The 24,619-nt window shown below is 43.8% G+C and overlaps 1 protein-coding gene across 9 annotated transcripts in view; it reads left to right on the top strand.

Moving 5' to 3' along the window:
- The first annotated feature begins 221 nt into the window (after window positions 1-221).
- Window positions 222-24,619, top strand: part of ITPR1 (inositol 1,4,5-trisphosphate receptor type 1) — a 299,982-nt gene continuing 275,584 nt past the window's right edge. For all 9 annotated transcript variants that reach the window (XM_031470776.2, XM_031470775.2, XM_064496296.1 and 6 more), the window contains exons 1-3: window positions 222-460; window positions 1,325-1,400; window positions 22,500-22,607. In XM_031470776.2, the coding sequence (XP_031326636.1) occupies window positions 22,516-22,607 (92 nt within the window). In that variant the 5' untranslated portion in view covers window positions 222-460; window positions 1,325-1,400; window positions 22,500-22,515. The remainder of the gene's footprint in view (window positions 461-1,324; window positions 1,401-22,499; window positions 22,608-24,619) is intronic.

Raw genomic sequence — 24,619 nt, 5'->3', positions numbered from 1 at the left:
AACGGGGTTGGAAGCCCGGACTCCCCGCAGGACGCCCCTCCCCGTCCCGGGGCGCTCCTATTTAGAGCCCAGCCCCGGAGCCCATGGGATTCTGGGACTTGTAGTTCATCCCGGCAGCCCCAGGCGCCGCCGCGACCCCGGACTCGGACTACATTGCCCAGGGAGCTTCCTGGCCTATATAAGGCGCCAGGAGCCGCTTCAAAGTGCAGTAACCATGTGGATGTGCTGCTGAAGCGTTTCCTCAAGCTCGCTGGGGTGGGAGGAGAGGAGGAGGAGGTGGTGGTGGTGGAGAAGGCAGAGGGTGGAGAGAGAGAAAGCGCACGCCGGGAGGAGGTGTGGGTGTTCCGCTTCCATACTAACGGAACGAGCTCCCTCTTCGTGGACATGGGATTACCCAGCGGCCGCTAACCCTTCTCCTCGCCCTGCTCCCCCAAACCGGCTTGGCTCCCCGAGCACCAAGGTAGCGGCTGGGGCCGGGCAGAGGGCGCGGGGAGTTGGTAGTGTCCCCCCGGGCGCAGAAGTTTTGCCTCGCTCTCTGGGAGTTCTTGGTGGATTTGCATGCACTTACATGTATTTGGGGGTTCTTTTACTGAGGGCATTTTGAGGGGGTTCATTTGAGGTTAAAACAATTCTCGACTCCAGCGACTGGCTTTGAGGGCTACCCATTCTGGACTGGAATGGCATTCCCCCAAGTTGGAAACTGTTGCAGCAGCTGCAGGAAATAGTTTTTTTTCGGGGGAGGGGGTTGTGGGGGTGTCCTATGTGAGTCCGCTCAAGGAAACAGTCTTTCTTAAAATGTAGCCCTCTCTCGAGCTGCATGGCTGGGAAAATTAGGCTTGTGTGGGGGCCCCAGTGGGGAGGGCTTAAGAAAACGGAAGAAAACCGGGGGAGCGGTGAGGGACGAAGTGCAGACGAAGCTAGCGCTCGGTGAGGATGCGGGCTTCCAATGAGGATGCGGGCTTCGGTAGTTGGCCTCCGCTCTGGGAAACAAGTGCTTTGGGATCGGCCAAACACCTCCCTTAGTTTCGCTCCCACCTCTCTGCCTCCCTCGGCACGTTCTCTCGAAGTTTGTGCGCACCGGGTCTCACTTATCAGTTAAATATTGGAAACAAATGAGCGAAGTTACCTGTAATCTTCAACTAAGAGATCCCACCAACCTACTTGTCAAATTTGGTGGTGGTGGTCCTATGTATACGTGTTTGGGGGTGGGATTGTCTTTCCAGGAAAGAGGCTAAAGAAGGTGGAAGTGTGGAATTTTGATAATTTCTGTTACGGACCCATCTTTGACCAGTCTCATATTCACTCTTTCTTTCTCAATACTTAGGAGCTGGCTTCCAAGAAGCAGGACTCGCACCCCTGGCTGGGCGTGTTTTGGCAACAGAGTGCCTGACCTGGGTCAGGTGAGTGGAAGCCTGAGAGCTGTAGTCAGTAATGAAGCCTATTTTAAGTTCTCTCTAAAGAGTCATGGAGATGAGGAGAAGGAAAGAAAAGGAAACTCCATTACTCAGTCTCCAAAATTTGTCATTGCCTTTCGTGAGGGCTTTAGAGAACTGATGAGATCCAGAGGGCTGTCCAGCCTAGCACTTTTGTCCGTGGTTCAGTAATGAAGCAGCCTGAAGGTTTATGCGAAGAGGGGGGAAAACCCATTAAATGGAGCAGTAAAAGGGGTGCCTATTGGTGACCCGAGAATTGAACTTGCCAGGCAGTGTGCTGATAATTTAAATTCTGAAGGATGCAGTGCATTTCATCTGCCAAGATATGTAAGCAAAAATTATCTGCCTCTCTCTTTCAAAAATAGTCACTTTCTTTTTTTTTCTTACTGTGAATGTGTGTTTAATCAGAGTAGGTTGGATTGCAAGAAATGAAAGTGGTTGCTAGCAAATTGAAGGAATTAGAACTTTAAAAAGGGAAGTTCTTGAAGCCTAAGATAGTAGCATCCAGCCCTTGACTTGAGGCCACCTGAATGTCAAGGAATCTGTTGGATGTGTTGCTGAAGTGCTTGTGGTCGGATGTGAGCTCAGGGCATCAGTTATCTGTAAACATAAGCAGCTATTTTTCCCCCAAATGGTCAGACTCCACTTCAAGACAGGGAGGTTTTAACAGGTACACATACATTCCCATTGCTGCAGATTTGGACAGCAAAGGTTTTTTTCTTCTGAAATGGTTGGGAACACGATAAACAACAGGGTAACAGGGGTGGAGGTCTGGGTCTTCATAACTCCTTTAACATTCTAAATATTTAGCTGTTCCCTGGGCTACAATCTTTGGGCTTTTCTAATTAGAAAAGAAAAGTCAGACACTTCATTATAGTGGTATTGTGCTTTTGTTTCCTGTTGATAAGATCCTCAGCAGTGCTGGTGGAGAGGGAAGCGTTTAGATGTGTGAGGTCTACTTCCTTCTTGGAGTTCTGTTGACTCGCATGGCTACGTGGGCACTCTTAAGGATGAGGACTGAGTTCAGTTCCTCTCTTCAGGGTAAGCTGCAGGCAAGGAGACAATGGTCCACAGACTCTTCTGTGACTGGTTGCTGAAAATAATAATACACTTTAAGGACTTATTGTAAGCCAGGTCCAGAACCACGTATCACAGAAACCTCGTGAGTACAGGTGAAGGACCTGAGGTGCAGAGAGCGAAATCACAGGCCCAGTAGCTATCACACAGTGCAAGCAGGTAGAACGCCAGGCTTTGGGACTCTGCTGCATCTCACAAATGCACCTAAGTTGGAGGGATAAGGGGGTAACCAGGAAAAATGGTAAACTTCATTGCTATTGATGAAATAACTGGTTTGTGTCCCACCAACAATGAAGGAACAAAGTTACCTTGATGTAAGAAAAAAACAATGTAGCCATAGAGATAGAAGACTAGGTATTTAAGGAGGCCTTAGGTGTCCTGAGTTCATTTTGAAAAGCTGTGTTCTGAAAGCCTGCGTGAGGAGAGGAAAAGAAACCAAACCAAACCACAAGAAACATCATCTAAATTCACCATGAGATTCATCTCATACCTGATCTTGATCATCTACATCAAGGCATCTCAGCAGGCTCAAAGGATCAGGTGTTTCTCCATCTGAATAATTTGAAAGTTTAAATTGCAGTGAGTCTGAACTGTGAAATGTTGCTGTCTCTTCATATACACTTCAGTTTGCCTTGTGGTGAGTTGTGCAAGAATACTTGTCTTTTTCATTTCTTACTTTCACTTGCGTGTGTGTGTGTGTTGAAAGTACAATCTGCTTTTTGAATTATTCAAACCAGAACAGAATATCCTATCAAGATTGCCTTCTTAACAGGCAGGAAACTTTCTTCACGCTCTAAATCAATTACTCCTGGCCTCCACTTTAAGCCCCTTGGAAGTTGTTTGGTGTTGACAATGGTATAAACCATTTGAACAAAGTGGTTGCCTTTTGGAGGAATTTGGCGTCTTGAGGAAGGAGAGATGGAAGGGTTGCTTAGAGGAGAAATAGGTGAACTCAGGACAGCTCTTTTGCCTTTTATCTCAAAATATTTTCAGCTGAGGAAGACCATGGTCTTAGAGAAAGAAAAGAAACTTCTAGTACGTTGGTATTCAATCAGCTAACTTCCACAGCAAAAAATCAAATGGCTTTTTAGCTCATTTATAATGAGCTCAAGGAAAATCTGGTTTCTTTACAAGGAGCTCTTAAAAAACAAGCCAAAATGAAACAACAAATACCAAATTTGAACAATAGAAAAAAAAAAAGCTCAAAAAATTAAAATTAGACCTGGAGTTGGATTTTAGGTCAAGCTGTCCTTCGTTACATCTAATTAAGGAGTCTCTACAAGGCCATTGCCCCATCTTATTTGCTGTTGGTTTGATCTTTTAAAATGAAACACATTGCTTTCACAGGCTCTTGAGCAACTGGAAGTACACACAGTTCTTTAGTTCACTGAGGCTGTTTTAAGTTTTTGCCCTGCTCTTTTGATGAAATCAATTAGGGCTTGAAGTCAGTGACACGAATGACATAATTTCCATGATTTCTAACAATTGTCATAATGTTTGTGGTTCTGAGGTTAATGCTCGTGAGGAGGAGCTGAAACCATCACCCACCGAGCTGTTCTTCACATTGAACTATGTCCAGGTTCTTTCCTAAACTGGACATAATTTAAGGCGTTTGATGTGATAAATCTGTTCAAGCAATTCTAATGCCTGTTGAAGCTTTTGTAGTCGAGATACTTTTTTCCTTCGTTCAACAAATTTCTTGAGTACCTGCTGTGTGCCTGGGTGTGCTCAAGGTGCTGGGGATACAGCAATGAAAGTGACTCACAAGAGGCTTACATCCTAGTTGGGGGAACGCAGCCAATGTAATAAGCAGGTATCCTAGTATGACAGGTAGTAAATCTTACGGAGAAAAATAAAGCCGAATAGGGAGGCAACCATGTTGGTGAGGAAGTGGAGGAATTGGGGCCCTCGTGCACTGTTGGTAGGAATGTAAAATGGTGCAGCTGCTGTGGAAGACAGCATGGCAGTTCCTCAAAAAATAAACATCAGATTATCAGATGACCCAATTCCCCTTCTAGATATGTACCCAAAGGAATTGAAAGCAGGGACTCAAACATATTTGTACACCCATGTTCACTGCATCATTATTCACAATAGCCAAAAAGATGGAAACAACCCAAATGTCCATTTACAGACAAATAAACTGTGGTATGTCTATACAATGGAATATTATTTGGCCATAAAAAGGAATGAAATTCTCGTACATGCTACAACATAGATGAACCTGAAAACTTTCTGCTAAGTGAAATAAACCAGACATAAAAGAACAATTAGTGTATGATTCCACTGACAAGAAGTCCCTGGAGCAATCAGATTGAAAGACAGAAGGCAGAAGAGTGGATGTGCCGGGGACGGGAGTTTGTTTACTGGGTACAGAGTTTCATTTTGGGAAGATGAACAAGTTCTAGAGATGGATGGTAATGATGGTTGCACAACAATGTGAATGTACTTAATACCTCTGAATCATACACTTAAAAATGGTTAAAATGGTCAATTTTATGTTATATATGTATATTTCATCACAATAAAAAGAAAAAAGTAACAATAGGGTAAAGGGGATAAAGGACTTCTGTGGTGGGGATCAGGACTCATGGAAGGGCTCTTCATGTGCTGGTGTTTGAGCACAGATCTGAAGGAAGTAAGCAGGTTAGCCATGTAGGTATCTAGGGAAAAGCACACTCCAAAGGGCCAGAGCAGCAAGTGCAGAGGCCCTGAGATGGGAGCAGGTGGGGCCTGTTAGAGGAAGAGCAGGGAGGCCAGCGTGGCTGCAGCTGAGGGAGACTGCTAGGCATTCAGATGGAAGAGGGAATCAGGGTTAAATCGTGCAGGGGCCAGGTGTTTGCAAGTTAGCAGTGATTTGGTTCCCCGAGGATTTTCAAACACAATTCTCAGTGGTTCTCAACATCACTGAACCACCCTGTCCTTTCCAAAGAGGCTCTAGTGAGTCTGGTAAGATCATATACCAGGTTGGAACTTGATGGAGGGTAAAGCCCACATTTCTAGATTGTCTGGTAAGTCACCTGATTTACCTGGGATTGTATTTCACTTCAGCAGGAAAGTCATCTTTGATAAAGGAAGTGAACATACAGTTGATCTGAGTAACAAATTCTAATAACCTAATGATATTCCTGGGGTTTTACCTTTAACACAAAACTTTTATGCCCTGGGGCTACCCTACTGTCTATCCAGTCTTGTTTTAAGGAATTACACAAAGAGGATTCATGCTTTGCAATCTAGCATGATCCCTGGGGAATGTCAAGTTCCACATAACTGCTTTTCCCTGGTGAGTGAGGTGGAGCCCTCCATGTGTACAAACTTGTACACATGTGTAACATGTGTACCAGACATATATTTTGTTATGTATTGCCTAAGATACGCAGATTCAATTGTACAACAGTAGGAAATAGAAGCAACAGAACAAAACCAGTCACTCCCAATCCCATTATCCAAGTTTAGGGTTTCAGACTTTGCCTCTAACTATAGACAAAAATTATGTGCATTTTGAATTTCATTAAAAGGGACTCATGCCTCCTGTTTGGTACCCTGCCTTTTGCAGTATATTTTGTGGATATCTTTTCTTGTTAATAAACAGGCATCCGAGTCTTCATTTATCCAAAAGTGGCTCTACCTTTGATGGAATTCCATTTGAATGAAGACATGTATGGAATCACTAGGGTAAAAAAAAAAGTATATCTTTCAGGTTTCACCAGCCTCATAAAGTCCAGGCTTTCTCATTCAGTATGTACTTTTTTTTTTTTTTTTTGTCTTTTTTTTTTTTTTTTTTTAAAGGAGATACTGGGGATTGAACCCCAAACCTCATGCATGCTAGGCATGCACTCTACCACTGAGCTATTACCTTCCCCCATATCGTTTTTTAAGAAAACTAAATGGAAGGTAAAACCCTATTTAACTGTTAGCTATCTTATTACAGGGATAAAGCCTAGTAATCATTCATTTAAATAAAGGATTTCTCATTTGTTCTGCAAAGTAATGTAATCCTGTGAGGAGTTAGGGCTGGGCAGTTTCTTGTTTGTGCTTAAAAGGAAAACTTTACTATAGAAAATGTGAAACACATGTATTAGTAGAGATGTTAGTATAATGACCCCTCTTGACTCCTCACCCACCCTCTATGGTTATCAGTTCTATCAGTTCATGACCAGTCTGGTTCCATCTAAATTCACGTATACTCTCCCCTCTCTTCTTGGATGACTTTGAAACAAATTCCAGACATACCAGTTCTTCTATATTTTAGTATGTCATTTCTGGTATTGGGGTTCTTTTAAAAAAAAAATCACAATACTATTACCCATTTTAAGAAAAAAAAAACCCAATTTTTTAAATTGAGTTTGTGTTCTCACTTTCTTGATTGAAATACATTTATTTAAAGATACATAAAATAATAACATACATATGAATACTTTAACAGTTTGTTTAAGTTAGGAATCAAATAAGGTTGATACATTGCAGGTTGTTGATGTGTCTTTTAATGTCTGTATTTCCTTTACATCTCTTTTTTTCCCCATATATTTTTTGGTTATTATTAAAGAAACTGGGTGACATTTTCCTACAGTTTGGATCTTGCTGACCGCATCGGTGTGGTGTAGTCAAACACGTTCCTCTGTCCTTCTGACCTCTTTATTTACCATAATTTAGTAGTCAGATGTAGAGGCTTGATCAGAGTCAAATGTATTCTTTCTTTTTTCTTTTTTCTTCTTCTTTTTTTTTTTTCTTCTCTTTTTTCTCTTCTTCCTTTTCCTTTTCTTCTTTCTCTTTCTTTCTTTCTTTCAGGTCTGTTTTGTAAGCATCAGTCGGGAGTGTGTGATATGTGTGGACGTATCTTCTTGTGATTAGCATCCATTGATGCTCATTGCCTCAATCCATTAGTTCAGTCGGATTTGTAAAACTCCTAACTATGTTTTTTCTTCATTTATTAGCTGCAATATTTTATGAAATGAAATTTCCCCCACTTAATTTTTGGTTCCCTGGGGTAGAGTTCATAAAGAAGAAGGGGAAAAAAAAAAAAAAAGACAGAATCAGTACTTGAATCTCTCTGTGTTTTACCAGTTTTCAAAAATAATGAGTTGATTCCTTAGCGGGAATGAGTTGATCCTTGGCGGTAGTTCTCAACCCCAGGACATTGGACAACCTCTGGGGACATTTGTGGTTGTCATAACTGGGGAGAGGGTGCTACTGGCAAGGGATGCTGCGAAACAGCTTTCAGTACATTGCATCTCCCACCACAACACAGCATGATCTAGTCCAAAGTACCAGCAGTGCCACTGTTAAGAAACCTTGTGCCAAGATGACCATTGGGTGTATATATTTTTTGTTAGTATCATTATGAACTCATGGATTTAAACATATTTTATATGTTACATTTTGTGTAGTTGTCCTTATTGATGTTCAAATTGTCCCTCTCTGCTTGGTGAGTGAGAGGCTACCCAGGTTGATGGGAAAAGACACAACCCCAGTGGTCTTTGATTTCCTGTTCCTTGTGTGACAGGATGTTCCAGACTCATCTTTTATATTTCTTGTCGCAGACCCGAAATCAGTGTTTTCTCCAAGAAACCCGAGTTCTTTTGAATGGGAAATGATATGTAGAGACCTCCACTCAGGGCCAGATAGGTCCTCTTCTCATTCTTATTATACAGGTCAGAAAAGAGATTAAAATGAAGAAGACTTATCACCTGAACATTTTTAGTGAAAGCTTTTCCAAAGTGCAATCGATACATCTTCGCCTTTTAAAAAAGAGTTCTTATATATATATATATATATATATATCTGAATCCCTCTGCTGTACACTTGAAACATTGTAAGTCAACTGTACTTCAGTTAAAAAGATAAAACTTTTAAAAAGTTCTGAACACACTCTTACCTTTCCCAGTTGGTCTCAGTTTTAGCTTTTGTGCCCTGGGGCTGAGATGCAGTCGTGCTCCCCAGACAAGCAGGAATGTTATCCATGTTTTTCGAACTGTGTGGCAGGCCATTAAGAGTTTGTGAAATCAGTTTCGTGGGTCTTGATAGATAATTTTTTGATGAAGTAGACTAGAATAGAAAACATCAAAGTGTATCGCCTGGATACACTTAAAAGAACTGGGTGTGTGGCAACCAGTTTTCTCTGTCTGTCACACACACAGTGAACGATGGGTTGTGAGCTCAGTGTGTCTCTTACTGTGGGTTGCAGCCAACAGTTTGAGCAACATTGCCCTGCATCTTTTCTACTCCATCTGTGGTCACCAGACCAACATCTTTGGCTTCAACAGAGAGCCTGTTAGAAATGCGGAGTCTCAGGCCCCACCCCAGACCCACTGAATCTGAAACTGCACTTTTAGCAAGATCCCATGAGAAAGTGCCAGAAGATCTGTGCTGGAGGGTGCTTGCCCCTCGGCTTTTTCAGAACCTGCTTTTATGGTTACTTCGTTTTTTGTGACTAGCTCTCACCTGTTCAGACTGCCTTTTGTATTTTCCCCAGCAGCCTTCTCAGGTCCAGGTAAGAGGGAAGGTAGTCTCAGTCACCAGCCTAAGGTGAGAGGGTATTAAGTCTGGCAGGATTCTTTCCGATAAAAATGCGATCTTTCATGCTTACATTTGCGGATTTTTTTTTTAATTGGCTGTTCAGATAGAGGTGGAAAGAGACCCAAAGCTTCATGTAAAACCAAATTAGGATCATGAAGCCACCGATAGAAACAAAGCTGCATTTTAACCTCTTGTTATTGGACACTTTGAGAAACTTAGTTTTACAATGTTTTAGGGCCCATCGAATCAGCAGAACTTCTGGACTGCTTGGCACAGTGTTGCTCATCAGAAAAAGATATACCTAAGAAAAAAATGTCACTGGCCTCAAAGTTCCTTGGCATTTATTTGCATTTGAGGAGGAGCTTTGTCTAGGAAGTGATTTTGTTTTGCAAAAATGCCTTAAAAAGCATTCCCCCTGCCCCCACCCTGCACACATATTTCTGAACAGGAAAAGCTGAGAGGACACCCAGAGTTGGGTACATTCACTTATTTGCCTGCTGTGTGTGATCACGTTCTGTCTCTGTGCCTTTGACCGTGTCCTTTCTGCCTCCCATCCCTGTCCCCATCGCTCTGTATTCACCTTGCCAAATCCTTCCATTCCCAGCCCGTTTGTCCTCTTCTGGGAAACCTTTGCTGATACTTCAGAATCTTTGTCATTTGAAATGCCTTGGTGCTTTATGTCTATGGGCCTTTTTGATTTTTTCACCCTCAAGAGTACCTGACACATAGTAACTGCTCACAAATACTTGTGAATGACGTTATTTATCCACATTTCCTCTCCCTTTGAAGGCTGTAGGCTGCTTCTTAGAAGAATCTAATTTTTTGTACCCCTCTCCTGAGTGCATATTTCCTGAGCTGGCTTATTGCTTTGAAAAACCCTCTTTGCTAGGGAGGGCAAAGTGAGGCCTGGGTAGAAACTCACTAAGCAGTTCCTTTCAGTGGCTTTTGAGATGTGGCTCAGAATGGCTCTCTGGAGGACATTAGGCTTGGGAAGTTGGTGATCGTCACTAAAAGGCAGTGCAGGTGGGAGTCAGGTAGTGCAAAGAGTTGCTCTTGGGTTGAAATGGTATTCCCCTGCTGAACCGCAGGATGGGGACTCCTGAGGACTGGGTGTTGGCTGCCTGCTCGGTACAGTCAAAACATGCAACATCTGTGCGTCTGTTTCCTCTTCTGTAGAGTAGGTATAAAAATACCTGCTCTGGGGCATTGCTGCCGAGTTGCAGAACAGTAAATGCTTGCAAAAGATCTTCTCGATCAAAACCAAACCAAACCTATGTCCTAGAACTGTGGTTCTCAACCAGTGGGGTGATTTTGTCCCCCGGGGACACTAGGCAATGTCTGGAGGTGTTTCTATGTTGTCACAGCTGAATGGTGAGAAGGTGCTAATGGCATCCAGTGGGGAGGGCCAGGGACCCTGCTAAATACCCTATAATGCATTGGACAGGTTCCCCCAACAAAGAATTTTCTGTCCCCTAATGACAGTAGCCATGAGGCTGAGAAACTCTGTCCTAGGGTGTTTCTTCCAGACTTAGTGAGACTTTTATTTCTCTCTCTGAGGATATTAACCTAGCTTTTTTTCCCCTTGCCGTGGTTCAGGCTGTGGGCAGAGGCATATCTTCTCAGACTGGGGCTGACTTTAACTTTTTAACAAAATAAACACCCTCCCCATCCACCCAAGCACTGGCCTTGGTTCCTGGAGCCCTGTGGTCTGCAGGCTTTGGCCACTAACTGCCTGTGTGACCTCTAAGAAATCACTCAGGGTGTTTGTTTCCACTTATAAAATGAGGAATTTAGGCTAAATGATCTCTCCTCACCAAACAAGAAGTTTTCTGACTGCTATCTTGAGCTTTGGATTGGCTTCTCTTATGTTGGTCTTGAGGTATAGGAGACATGGGAGCACATGTCAGTCTTGGCATCTTCTCTGAGAAATAACTCTGTAAATAAGGTACCTGTTTCAGGAGTAGCTTATTTAGCGGACATGTTTGTGAAAAGGCACGTAGGTTTATCTTTGTGTGTGAGATGTCCAGATGCGTGATGTTTAAACTGGAGGATTGCTCCAAACTTCAGATTCACAGCTGTGATTTCTGAGGTCATCATAGAGGGGGCCCTGCTTAAAGCTGAAACTTCTGAGTCGGTGACTTCCTTTGGGACTGGCTGAAAACGAAAGCAGAATATGATTTTCTATGCTCCAGAGAGAAGTGGTTTTTTTTTTTGTGCAATAGAATAAATGATCTCTCAATGGGGACACAATGCGTTTCTGAGGATGATCTGATTAGCCGCTAACGGGATGAGTAGGCCAGGAGCAGGCTGCACGGAAGCGTGGAGGGTGGGGTGTGGGGTGGTGTCCAGCTGGGTGTCCGGCTCAGAAATGCCGTGCTGCCCATCCTCAGTTCACAGTAAAGATCATATCGTCAAGACTCTTGGCTCAAAGGAAGTTCCAGAATTAACCGTGAGAGTCTCCCGGAGCAGAAGCTGAGCCGGTTGTAAAGAGAACCTTTCTCCCTCTCTGGGAAGAGTCAACCGTGGATGTGATGGGCCTCCCCTCCCCCAAATTTGCAGCCATATTACCATATATGTGCCTGGGCCAGGGCATCTTAAGGAGGCTTGTGCTCCTCTGCAAGGAGTGTCCTTGGCCTCCCGCCAGGAGATTGATCACACACCCGGCAACTCTTCCTTTTTCTGGGCCTACTCCTGTTTTCCCTCCGAAAGGCATCGTGGTTTGCCTGACTTTGCCCCCCGGGGGCTGCTTGACCTGTGAGTGAAGTGGTGCCTTTGCATGTCGGCGGTGGCTGTGGCCCCCCAGGCCTGACCCACGTTTCAGAGAGGCCGGCTGCCTGTGGCCTTGTGGCTCTCCAGGCGCTTTTAAGTCTTTCTGCTTGAGCCCTTCTCTTTGCTGCCTTACTTTAAAGGAAACTTTCTGATTTTCTTTTTAAAGAGTCATTTTTAAAGCGAGCAGCAATAAAACCAGCACTAAAAGACTTTGGCAAAGGCCCTTTGTTTTTGTGTGTGTGTGTGTGGTTTTTTTTGGCTGTGGATGTGCCAAGAAAGCAGGAAAGGCTGATGGATTCCCATTGGCTACAGTTTTCAGCAGAAGAATAACTTTCCAAATGCATGGTGCTTTGGGGCCAAGTGGCAAACCTTGGTGGCTCTGTAGGTGTGATGTGGTCATCCGTTCCTCACCTGGTGGTGGTGGTTTGGGTCCCACTAGGAACAGTGGGGAGCACGTTCTGCTGGAGCTGGTTGTTGGCATGTTCAGGTAAATAAATACATGTCACAATGTGTCCCTTGTCTACATTCATTTGGACCTGCTGGTAGATAGGCTGATCTTCAGCTGATCATCAGAACCAAAAGTTTAATATGAGTGGTTTATGAGAGTAGAAAATAGAGCAGCTCACAAGGTAGAGTAATGGCAAATGGGAATGTTTCCTATATTTTGCTTCTTATGTGCTAAGTCCGTTTTTCCCTTTTTCTCGTTTAATCCTTAACACAACTTTATGAGGTAAGCCCTCATGGTCCCCATTCTGCAGATGAGGAGATCGAGGCCCGAAAGTGTGGATAACTTGGTCAAGGTTACAGACCTCCTGTCATAGTTAGAACAAAGGCATACATTTCACCCTTGCGCCTTTCCGCTGGCGCTGGCATCTCTCTTCTCTGGCCTTCCCCTGCCCTTTTCCTCCTTTCCCCGTTCATGCTCCCGACTTTGTGGCCGGCGTTCTGTTTCTCAAACTTGCCAAGATCTTTCCTGCTGTAGGGTCTTTGTACTAGCTGTTTGCTCTGCCTGAAATGCTCTTCTGCCTGATTTTTTTGCATTACTGCCTCTGTCTTGACTTTCAGGTGTTACTTGCATGCCTCAGCTTGTCCTCTCTGACCAGCCAAAATTCATTTGTCACTCAATTATATCAGGTACGATTGGGTGACAGTTTTAATTCTCTGAATAGTACCTATCACTTTCTGACTTGTCTTGATTCATTCATCTTGTTTTAAAATTTCTTTTTGGGGTTTTTTTTTTTTGAGGGGGAAGGTAATTAGGTTTCTTTATGTATTTTTTAATTAATTTTTAATTTTATTTTTTAGTGGAGGTACTGGGGATTGAACCCGGGACCTTGTGCATGCTAAGCATGCACTCTACCACTGAGCTATACCCTCCCCCTTGATTCATCTTGTTGTTTGTTTATTGTCTGTCTTCACTAGAATATGTATATCATGAGAGCAGGGACCTTGTCTGTCTTCTTTGACCTACATCCCTCTCCACCCCTGCCCACTGCCCTGTGCCTGGAGTAGGGGTAGTGTATAATAGGGACGCCATAAATGTGTTGAATAAAAAGGATTTTGGTTTCAAATCAAGGGGTCCTCTCTAAAGCTCTGGCTATTCAGTTGTATGTTTTGCATTTTAATCCTGTTCCATCTAATTTTTCATATATATATGTATGAGTCCTAAGCACACAGTCAACCAGTGTCAGAGCAGATCTTAAAGAAAATTTACAGCTGCATTTTTTTCAAACTTCTGGATCTCAGGAGCTCTTTATGTGCTTAAAAATTATTGAGGGCGCCAAGGAACTTCTGTTGGTAGGAGTTATACCAATCTGTATTTATGTTATTCAAAATTAACAGAGAAAATATAAAAAATAAACCTATTGCACATTAACACAGTAGTATATTGTTTTATGGACATTAACTATATTTTCCAGAACAAAAAAAGTTTATGGGAAGAGTGGCACTGTTTTACACTTTTTCAAAGATTGATTTGCGATCTGGCTTCATGGAAGATGACTAGAGTCCTGTATCTGCCTCTGCCTCCAGTTTTTTATGACATATGTCTTGCAGCCATTGGAAAACTCCACTGTACTTGTGTGAGAGGTTGAGTGAAAAGGCAAATGACACCTTGATGTTCTTATGAAAATAGTTGTGACTTTGAAGATCCCCTGAAACGGTCTTGGAAGTCCCCCAGGGATCCCCCAGGCAGCTTTAAGAGCCCGTGGCTTATAGGATAGATAGGTAATATGCCAGCTTGAGTGGTGGCATGGAACATTCGAGAGAGGGAGAGACTGAAGGCTTAAGTGGCAGGATGTGATTGAATGTCCCTAAGTCTGGATGGCTATTGTGTCAGAAGTTTCTGTTCAGAAATATTTGCATGGGAATGCATTTAAGCTGCTTTTGCAGAACAAAATTGCTTCCCAGCTAAGGCTCCTCCTGCATTGCAAAGGAACACTGAGAACCTGGAAGTCAGTGGTGCTTGTGTTCATCTCTTTCAGATAAGCAAGATTACACCAAGCAGGCCAGAAGTTCTGCAGTGGGAAGGGTCACTGAAAAAAAGTGATAAAGCACAGGTTTTTCTCCACATCTGAGAACAGTGACTCGAAATGCGACTTCCTTAATGGCTGTCAGTCTATCGCTCTTTGCTTGGTGGTTTTTGCAGCTTTTGGCCTCAGATAAAGTTGTGTCCTATAATAAAAATTAGATTGTCTTGAAGCTTTCTTGCCCTCAGTTTCTGTTAACTGGTGTTAGAAGCATCAAGGTAGAAACTGTTAAAACTAGATAAGATATTCCATGCTAACCAACTTACCTGTTTAGAATGGGTAAATGATTACAAATCCAGACCTCTGGGGAGTATTTTGTGTGTGTCTTGTCAAAGTTAAGGTCATCGGGTGGTGAAACACCTGGGGAACTTGGTCATGAGAAAATGGATGATGTGCGCGTGACAGGGACCTTCAGTGCCTGACAACAGGGCTTGGAAGGGCCTAATTTAAGGGCAGTATCAATGGGTATTTTTCCCCCCTGGTTAATGAAAGTCAAACTATTCAGCCCCAAGGGCCACGTGGCCTCATCTGTATTAAATACAAGAGGCTTGCTGCTACATGTTAATAAAGATGTGTGAGTCTGTGGTTTTGGGGTCTATTAACTGGCATGAAGTAATGCTTCTGGTTTCCTTCCTTGTCTGTCCACCCTTGAGGATTAAGTGATACCTTAGTTAACTTCTTGGTTAATGAGAGTGTTCTAATTTAGTCTGATTTCAGGAGTTGCTAACTTTTAAATTCTGAATTGTGTGTAGGTGAAAGTTGAGGTGTTTTTTTTTCCAAAAAAATGAATATAATGCAATTAGTTAAGTGTGTGCAGAGGAATTGCCACAAAGCTTTTAGCCAAAAAAAAAAAAAAGAAAGAAAGAAAAAAGAAAAAAGTTTGAGCTGCTTAAAATGAAATGAACATACTTTTTTCGATGAGGCTTTGCTTTAGCCTGTCTTAACACCAAAGTGGCAGAGGTTCTAAATGTTGAATTATCATTCCTTTGAAGAGGCTTCCATCCCCCATCCCCGCCATCCAGCAGGGGCCTGGTTTGATGTTGGACGAAGGCGGAGTGGAGTTGAGGTCCGGCTGTCTGGGATGTTGTGACTTTGGGGGCTGAAAAGGAGTACCTTGGATGACCTCTCTGGGTGTCAGCCACCTCATAGGCCTGCAGAGGATTTAAACATTGCCGGGACCTTTGCTTATTTGGATGTGTTTCCAGCAGTGCTGACAAATTAAGAAGAGTCTCACGTAGAAGAGTCCCAAGTTATGGGCAGAAGTGCGTGAAGACTCTGAAGGAAGAAAAGTGAACGTTCTCCTTTCAGTCTCATTTGAAAATAAAAAAGTGAGCGCTTAGTGCAGGCCAAGTGTTGTGCCCAGCACGTTGTGTGGATTATTTGGTTTGCCCCTCGTGAGGCCCCTGGGAGGCAGGAACGTGCCTCCTTTCTTTTTTTATATGGGTGAGGGAGCTGAAGTGCAGAAGGTACGTAAGTTGCTTAGGAACACACAGCGTGTAATTGGTGAAGCTGGGGTTTGAACCCAGGTGTTGTCTGTCTCCAGCCTCCTGGGACATACTGAGGGGTAGTCAGTGGGAGTCGGGCACTTCTTTGCAGGGACAGAAGTTAGACGTTTTGTTTCTGGCTCCCGAATTTCTCATAGAAATCTACTGAGAAGGGCTCGCCGGCCTCTATTCTCTATTCTTGATCCAACAGTGTAAACTTGGCTTTAATTATTTTTAGGAGGACAGTCGCCTAAAAACAGTTTGAATTCTTTTAGGCAGCAGATAAGTTGACATTGTAGTTCGTTGAACACAAATTTGACTGGTTGCCACGTCCCAGGCACTGTGCTAGGGACTGGGGTGGAACAGAGAGAAGGAGGAGTCTGCTGTCCTAGCCCTCGTGGACTCACAGTCTAATGGGGACACAAACAAGTGAATAAGCAATTTTAGGACAGTGGAAGTGGGCCCAGAGAGGGTCATTGGGTGCTATATAGAGAAGTATGTTGGCAACATATCACCCAGATGTGGGGAGCAAGAGAGGGCTTCTCAGAGGCAGTGACATCAAACTGGGACTGTAAAGGTGCCTGGGAGTTAGCCAGAGGTGGTGGTGGTGGGGTGGATCTGGCAGGCAGAGGGAGGGGTATCAGGCAGCAGGGACAGCATTGCAAAGGCCCTGGAGGACAGAGAGGCATACAGCATGTTGGGGGATGGATCTGGGAAAGGTTTGTCATGACCAGAGTATAGAAAGCAGTGGAGAGAGTACAGAGAGATGAGGAGGGAGAGATAGGCAGGGACCAGATTGTGGAGAGCCCCAAAGAGTCTTGGGAAGGTTTTAAGCAGAAGAATGACGTGGTCTGATTTATGTTTTTATAAGATCGTTCTTGCTGTACTTGTAGAAAAGATTGAGATAGGAAGACAGACTCAGAGGAACAGGAAGGCTTTATGGAGCCCAGCTGAGAAATGGTATTGCCTGAGATTTGGGTAGGGGTAAGAGGAGTTTAAAAGAATTGGAGGATTCAAGAAATATATTACTTATATTTAATTATAAGTATATTACTTATATATTACTTATATATTACTTATATATTACTTATATTACTTATATATTACTTATATATAAGCTTAAAATCAGTAAGAGTTGATGCTCAATTGAACTTCATTCATGTATTTGACAAATATTTACTAAGCATCTACCATGTGGTAGGCATTGGTGTTGGGAATGCAATGGTATGCAAAACAGATCACAAAACAGATCTGAGCTTTAACTAGAGCAAAGAATGGGATAGGAATGAGTGTGTTCTAGGCCCAAGAGAACAGCGTGGGCAAAGGCCCTGTGGCAGGGATAAGAAGAGAGGGAAGACTGGAGATGCCACTGGGCTTTGTGGAGGTAGATGAAGTGGGTATAGAGGAGGAGAAGCAGATTGACGGACAGGTGAGTTCTTCTTCATGCATTCAGATGCCGTGGGCATCCAGGAGCTAAACCCAGTAGCTGTGGGGCATGAGATACAGATTTGGGACTCCTCGTCACATGGAAGACACTGGAGCCAGCAGAGTGGACGAAATGACCAGGCAGGTGCATCAGAGGCAAGAAGCAACACAGATTCTGAAACCACAGATTAGGGGGACCACTATCCCTGGTTTCTGTTCTCTGAGAAGATCTCTGAATTTGCGTGTTTTTATTCTCACCTTTCGAACAAACAGAATCCAACATCCCCTTTCTTTCCATGTTGCTCGGGGAGCAGTTTCAGGGATGGAGAACTGAAGTTTGGCCAGCGGGCGGTTGAGGCTCAGTAAAGCCACTGTAGCTCCACCTACGTGAAGACCTCACAGAGGCAGGAATCCACGTTTCTCTGCCCCCGTCGAGCCACCTTGGAAGAATCCTGTTTTAGGAGGTGCATGGACTGGTTAGAGCAGTGGCAGAGGTAGAGGTGGTCTAGAAATAGCTTTCGTAGATTGCAGCCATACTTCCTATCAGGTGCTTTGCTGGGTGCTTTATAAACACAGTCTCACTGAGTGAAACTCATGGCTACCTGCTGAGGGAGGTGCTCTGATTATCCCCCTTTTATCGACGTGAAAAGCAAGGTTTAGGGAGTTAGGGATCTGGCCTGAAGTCCTACAGCGATGGGGTGGCAGAGCTGGGTGTGGAACCCTGGGGCTTGGGGCAAGGCAGTGTCAGGAACTGGGGAGGCTGGTGGTACTTTGCAACCAGAAGCCGAGTCTTAAGGAGCAATCAGATAGAGAGCGTTTACGTCTTCAGAGGTCTTAGAGCATCAGAGGTCAGATCAGCAGCCAAAGTTCTCGGAGGCAGCTTTCCCTGTGTCAGGGAGGGGCAGGGACATGGGTGTTTTCTGACCATGCTGTTGGAACCTGGGACAAGCCCCGTTGCCAGGTGTTCAAGCAGAAGCCAAGATCATCCATAGGAGACATGGTAGGGATGGCGTCGGGGGTAGGGGGAGGAAGATTCTATTATTGGGCGAGACATGGAATTACAGGCTATACAGGTTCCTCCCGACCTTTATTCTGTGATTCTGTGTATTTGGAAAGGCCAGAATGCTTTGTGGTTGGGAGTTGAGTATAATTCCACATTGTTGAGCTTTTTCTCAAGGGGTAATTTAAGATAATTATCTTCCCTAAAGTAAAATGTCTCGTCATGGGTCATACAGGAGTTCATGTGTTAGGATACACAGCAGATTTTTTATGCAGGGGATCTTTTGCTTTACTGGGTTTAAATTTTTTAAAATGCATTACTTTTTCCAGTTTTATTGAGATGCTTGACATAGAACATTGTATAAGTTTAAGGTGCATAATGTAATGATTTAATATATGTATATATTGCAAAACGATCACCACAGTAAGTTTTGTTAACATCCGTCACCACACACAGTGGTGTGATGAGAACTTGTTAAGATTCACTCTCTTCGCAGCTTTCAAATATACTGTACAGAGTATGATTAATTACAGTTGTCATTTTGGACCTTACACCCCCAGAATTTATCGTATAATGAACAGGGAACATTTAATATAAAGAATTGTTTTGATTTTTTAAATTGAGGTATAGTTGATTTACAGTATTAGTTAAGCTTCAGTTGTACAACATAGTGATTCACAATTTTTAAAGAATTTTGAAGTCCTAGAACCATCCAAAATTCTTCATCTCTTTCAAAAAAAAAATGATAAAAAAAAAATAGCAAGCATTGCACAGTAGGGATGTGCCAGCCCCTGTACCAGGCAGCTTTCATGCACTGTTGCAGCTATTCCTCAACCCCTTTAAGTATTACCCCCATTTTACAGATGAGGAAAGGAAAGCAGAGGTTTAAGTGGGCTGGATGGCAGGGCTGAGCTGACAATAATAGCTAGCAGAGAGAGAGAAGGTTGGTGCGCGAGCTGACCACCTGGGCTTGTTCTCATAAATGTCGGGTGACCAACTCAGAGTATGTTAGCAGAGAGCCCTAGGTGTCTGGACAGTGTTTGATGGACTGGGGCCATGCAGCTCAGTGGCAGGTTGGCACCGGCTGTTTTTCCCTTGAGTCGTCCCAGCTAGTGTGTGTGACACAGGAGCCCTGGGGGCAGCTGCAAGGGCACAAATGGTCCAGGATCAGATGAAGAGGCAGGGTCCCCGACCCTGCGTCTGAACAACAGGAAGTCTTCCAGAAGGTTGCTCCTGGGCGCATCCCTCATAGGCTGACTTTCCACCGCCTCCCCTCCAGGCCCCAGAGGCATGTTCTGTTGACTCTCCGGACCTTTGTTTTTCCTTCCAGGACCCCACTGATGACTGTACCAAAATCTCTCCTTCCTCTCCCCTCCTCCCATCTTGCCTGCCACCCTCTTCCCCATCCGTCTCTTCCTCCACTTAACTATTGGTAGGCGAGGGGGGACCTCCAAAGGTTTCCAGCCAGACCAGAGAGGCTTCTGCCTGGCCCTTGGTTAAGGTACTTATTGTTTGAGACCTTGGAGAAGAGTCTGTCCCCGCTCCCTTTTTTTGTTTGTTTGTTTTTAAATTAGGCCCCCTGGCAAGTTCTCATTTGAGGATCGTTGACAGTGGTGGATATATAGGTCTTTGTTTGCAGAGGGAAATGTAAAATATGCCTAGCGTTTACTTGTTCAACTGTCTTCTGAATAAGCATGTTGGTTGGGAAGAAGATACTTAAAATTTTTTTCTCCTAACTTACCAAAGTTAGTTTTTCTCCTTTGTGGCCATGGTGGAAAAATTAGGAGATACCAAAGTAGAAAAATTAGCAAGTAGAGTTGTGCATAAAAAAGCAAATTAGTTTTCCATAATCTTGTCACCTAGAGAATAAGAATGGTTAACATTTTAGTCCACATTCCAGGGGTCACCATTGATGAAAAGTTCTGTTTACCAGCCATGTAGACCAGGGTTGTAACCCCGGGCCTTCCTGCTTGCTACCTATATATGACTTGGGCATCGGAACCTCTGTTTCTCAACCATAAAATGGGAACAATGGTAGAGCTTGCCTCACGCTGTGATCGTGAGGATACAGTAAGGGAACATTTATAAAGCCCTCAGCATGCTCGATGGTGGGCATGAAAATGCTTGCCAGACGTCAGCCATTATTATCAGAAATGGTCATAATGCAGAGCCTCGCTGCGTAGGCATGGTGTCCAGACGTCTGCTGGCAATTATTAATGACAGGCAACACTGAATGTGTCATAGTTTGTCATTCCAGAACGCTGAATTGTGTCCACCTCTTCCCTTGAAGGGCCTGAAGACTTATAGTAAGGTAACCAGATAGTGAGGCAAGTTCAGAGAACAGCGGTCGTGCTATTTCCTGGCCCGGTCTTCACTGGGGCCAAATACTCACATTCAAAGGGCAAGCCCGGAAGGGGAGAGTCCGTCACAGTACACAAGGCCCCTTGCCCTCCTGCCCCAGAACGCACCTGCTCTCCTGCGCTCAGCAACTCCCCTCTGTTCTTCTGGGAGGCCGAAGTGTGCAGACACAAATGTGGTCTGACTCAGAATTCAAAAAGAACTTGTTTCTCAGTAATCAGTCCCAGCAGTACGCTGACTTCCTGACACTTTATGATAAGGCTTTTCAATACAAGCACATATGGGAAATATTAATGCCCCTTAGTGGTTTTCATTTGTGCTGCTTTTGGGGATGTTGTTTGAAACACTGGTTTGCTTGTAGATATAAAACATCCAGTTAGGAAGAAATGACAGGATGATAGACTGAATTCTGGCGTGGACCTTGGAAAACTGTCCCTCTGCACATCATTGGTGTGTCTTTCCCCAAGGTCTAGAGATGCCGGCTCTTTTGTCTGAGAGCTGGTGTTCTCAATTGCTGTCTCTCTCTATGGATAAGTTCACATTCAGTATAGTGCTCTTTATCTCTCTTGCAACATCTTGCTTGTTGTAGGGGATAAATTAGTTTTCCCTAGCTGGTTCTCACATGCAGTGAACTGACGTTCTTTAGTGCTCTGTTTTCAGCACCTGGCACTCCTGCTAAGGTAGGAGAAATGGTTCCCGGGGTTTCCCGCTGATCACTGCTGCATAATTCTTCTGAAAAGAAAACTTGGCACCCCGAAAGCCATTTCAGGAGGGAACACGTTTCCACGCCATTGCAAGTCTTGTGGCTTTGCAGGGTGAATGCCTTCTGGTGAGGGAACGTGCGTAAAGTGATGATGGGAAAAGATGTTGAAGTGGGTCTGGGTTTGGAGGAGAGGTCTTGAGAAGACCTGGGTGACCCTGAATGTCTACATACAGGCGTCTGAGGAAACGATGGAGAGTCCACAGCTGTCCACACCAGCTCACACACATCCCAGAGAACAAAGCTCATTTTTAAAGTGTCAGTGTAGCTTTTTATTATTGGCTCCCACTCCTCAATATTTATGGCCCCGATGAAAGCTGCTTCTATGAGTCATGTCTATATTTTTGTTGATATTTATGTGTGTGTGTGTGTATCATGATTGCTGGGCTGCATGGAGATTTCCTGGAAGTTAAGAGCGTTTTCTAGGACTGCCCCTAACTAGCTATGTGTGTTGCTGACAGGGCTCTTCACTGACCTCAGCCTTACTCTTCCTACCTGCATCAGGAAGGTTTTGGACCAGGTGCTTAAGATTCCTTCTCCCTCTGCAAGTGTTTCCCGCTGAAGGATGAGAAGGAAAGCCATGGAAATAGCATTTGGGTGAAATGTGTAGAGTTGTTGAATTCTCAAAAGGCCCCTAGAGCTCTGGGGTATTTATTACCAGGCTTCCTCTGATTAATTTCATTTTGTTGCTCTGGTACCTCGGCCACAGCACGACAAGACCCAAGTTTTATACCAGGTGTTTCCTTCAGACTGAACATTCCCTGAGGCAGATTAAATGTGTTAATGTTTCATAAGTCAGACTTTCCAACTCCTTAATCACTGCAAAGTTCCTGGCCAACTTCCCTGCCGTCTTTATATTCACTTTTTATTTTCGAGGGTCCTCAACTTGTAGAATTGGGTTCAGGTGTGGTTTTGTTAGAAACAGGCATTATTGTGGTTGGAATGTTCTGAAATTGAAGACTATGTGGGAGAAAATGTTGCATACGTCTGCTTGGCTGAGTGAACTGCCTGCCTGTCACACTCTCATTTAAATTTGACTTTTAAGTAGGATGCTTTGGGAAATTGAGCTAAGCCAATTCTCAGTGACTCTTTTTCCCCCTCTGAGCATTTCTTTCCTTCTATTAATGTTGCATATTTTACTTTGCCTAGGATTCTCAAGAAAGACATGTCTGACAAGATGTCTAGTTTCCTACACATTGGAGACATTTGTTCTCTGTACGCCGAGGGATCGACAAATGGATTTATTAGCACCTTGGGGTAAGAGCACCTGATTTCTTGTGTGGCAGGATTTGTTGAAGACATCATAACATCAGCTTAAAAACTGTGATTTTTCTAGGACAAGAATGTTCCCATTTTACTTGGCTTTTCCCAGTATGGTTGGAATTGTGAATATGAAATCTCATGTTAGCCAAGTTTAACCTCTTCCACAAAAATACTGTTTTCCTGTCAGTTCTGGAAGAGTGAGATATCGTTAGTTAGGATTCTGTTAATTCAGAATTTATTATAATTTCCTCTTCCTTCATCTGTAAGGGGGAAAGTGCTAAGTGTATTGGACACATTTTAGGATTAGTATTTACAGACTGCAAAGAACTGCTTGAGCTTCGTCAAAGCTTTTATTTTCAAATGGTGGCTTGTTTGTCATAGAAGCAAAGACCAGAACTTCGATGCTTATCTTTCTTTTTTGAAGCAGAACTTTTTCTACTTCAAATTGCTGTATGCATCTGAAAGTTACACACTGCACAAAGTTCCGTAAATCAGCTTTTGTTCTTTTGTGCCTTCTTCAATTTTTTTTATCCAGCTTTTAAGGGTATAAATCTATTTACTAATGTATTCATTTGATTATCTTATCCTTTCTCCTCCTACTCCTATTGTCTAGAAGAGGAGATAAGAAGTGAAATAGCCCCAAAGGCAGACAGAAGCAGGAGCGTGAAGATGGGGAGAGGACTCTTTGCAGGGAGAGGAGTAGGTAGACCCCAGGGTGGTGGTGTTGGATTTGGAAAGAGCTGGTCTCAAATGGGGGGAAGGCAGGCCAACAGCTTCTCCAAGAACCTCATTCTTCTAGCAGCTAGAAGCTTCCTATTAATCATAGCTCTTATTTAGAGCCTGCTCATTCTCTGGTATTTGTGCAAAGCGAGTATTCTCAGGCTCTCATTCAGTCACTCCAGCCTCAAGGAGCAAGTTATTTTAAATAAAGAATTATAGCTTACTTGGACCTCTCTGAATAAAGATGACATTTTCAAAAGTCATCTGATTAAAAAGAGGTCATCCACAAGTGCCTGATCACCAAATCCAGTGATTTTTCCCTCAGTCCTTGCCTTTTTTTAAACTTCTTTAAAGACCCACCCTTCACAATTTACCTTCTGTGGCTTTTGGCAAAGGGTCCTGCTGCTTGTGCCTTTCTGATGGTCCTTTTTTCCTTCTTGGCTGACTCTTCCCTTGTCCATCCCTCATGAATTTTGCATCCTCTTCTTATGTTTTAGCACTAACAAGTAGCATTGGTATCTACTTACGTGAGTCCTCTGGATGTTGCCAGCACAGTGCTGACTACAGGACATACATCACCCCTTTAATCCCCAAACAACATTTTACAGTGAGCACTGTCATTATTGCTATCTGTGGAGGCGAAACCTCTGAGCATCAGAGATGTGAAGTCACTTGCCCAAGGTTTCACAGCTATAAAGACTCAGGACCCCGAGACCAGTGTTCCTAACAGTTGCCCTTGGCCCGGCAGGCTTTCCCTTCCCGGCTTCCCTGACCGCCCTTCTCTGGTTGAATTTGTTCGCCACCCTCCTCTCTGTGTGCCCACAGCTCTCATCTGGATGCTGTTAAACCTTAGCCACACCTTACGCCCCATCTCTCCTCGATGGCCCTGATCTCTTTTAACAGCACCACTGCCCTTCTGGGCCCCCAGGCTCACTTCCCGTCAGTTGCTGGGTCCACTGTGCCGGCGCCTGAAATCTTAGACCTCCCTTCCTTCCAGTGCGTCTGTTCTTAGATTGCTTTACAAGAGTTTTCCTCAAGTGTTACGAACAAATTAGTAATAGAGTCTCCCCGTTTAACATGAGGATGGCTCTTTTTTGAATTTTGGGCCCTAGTCTTTCCTTCAGATGAATATTTATTCCCTTGGTTCCCTGCACATTTTTGAGGATAATTGGTGTAAAAAAGGGATTTGGCAAATAAAGCTTGACCTTTTTCCTTCCAGTATTTTTTACATTTAGGGAGAGCCCGTTGTGAATGATGGTGAGGGACTGCCAGATTTTGTGGATCTC

Source organism: Camelus dromedarius, chromosome 17 (genome assembly GCF_036321535.1).
Source record: "Camelus dromedarius isolate mCamDro1 chromosome 17, mCamDro1.pat, whole genome shotgun sequence".
NCBI lineage: Eukaryota > Metazoa > Chordata > Mammalia > Artiodactyla > Camelidae > Camelus > Camelus dromedarius.
The sequence above is the reverse complement of the archived record's forward strand: the minus strand, read 5'-3'. Positions and strand labels throughout refer to the sequence as shown.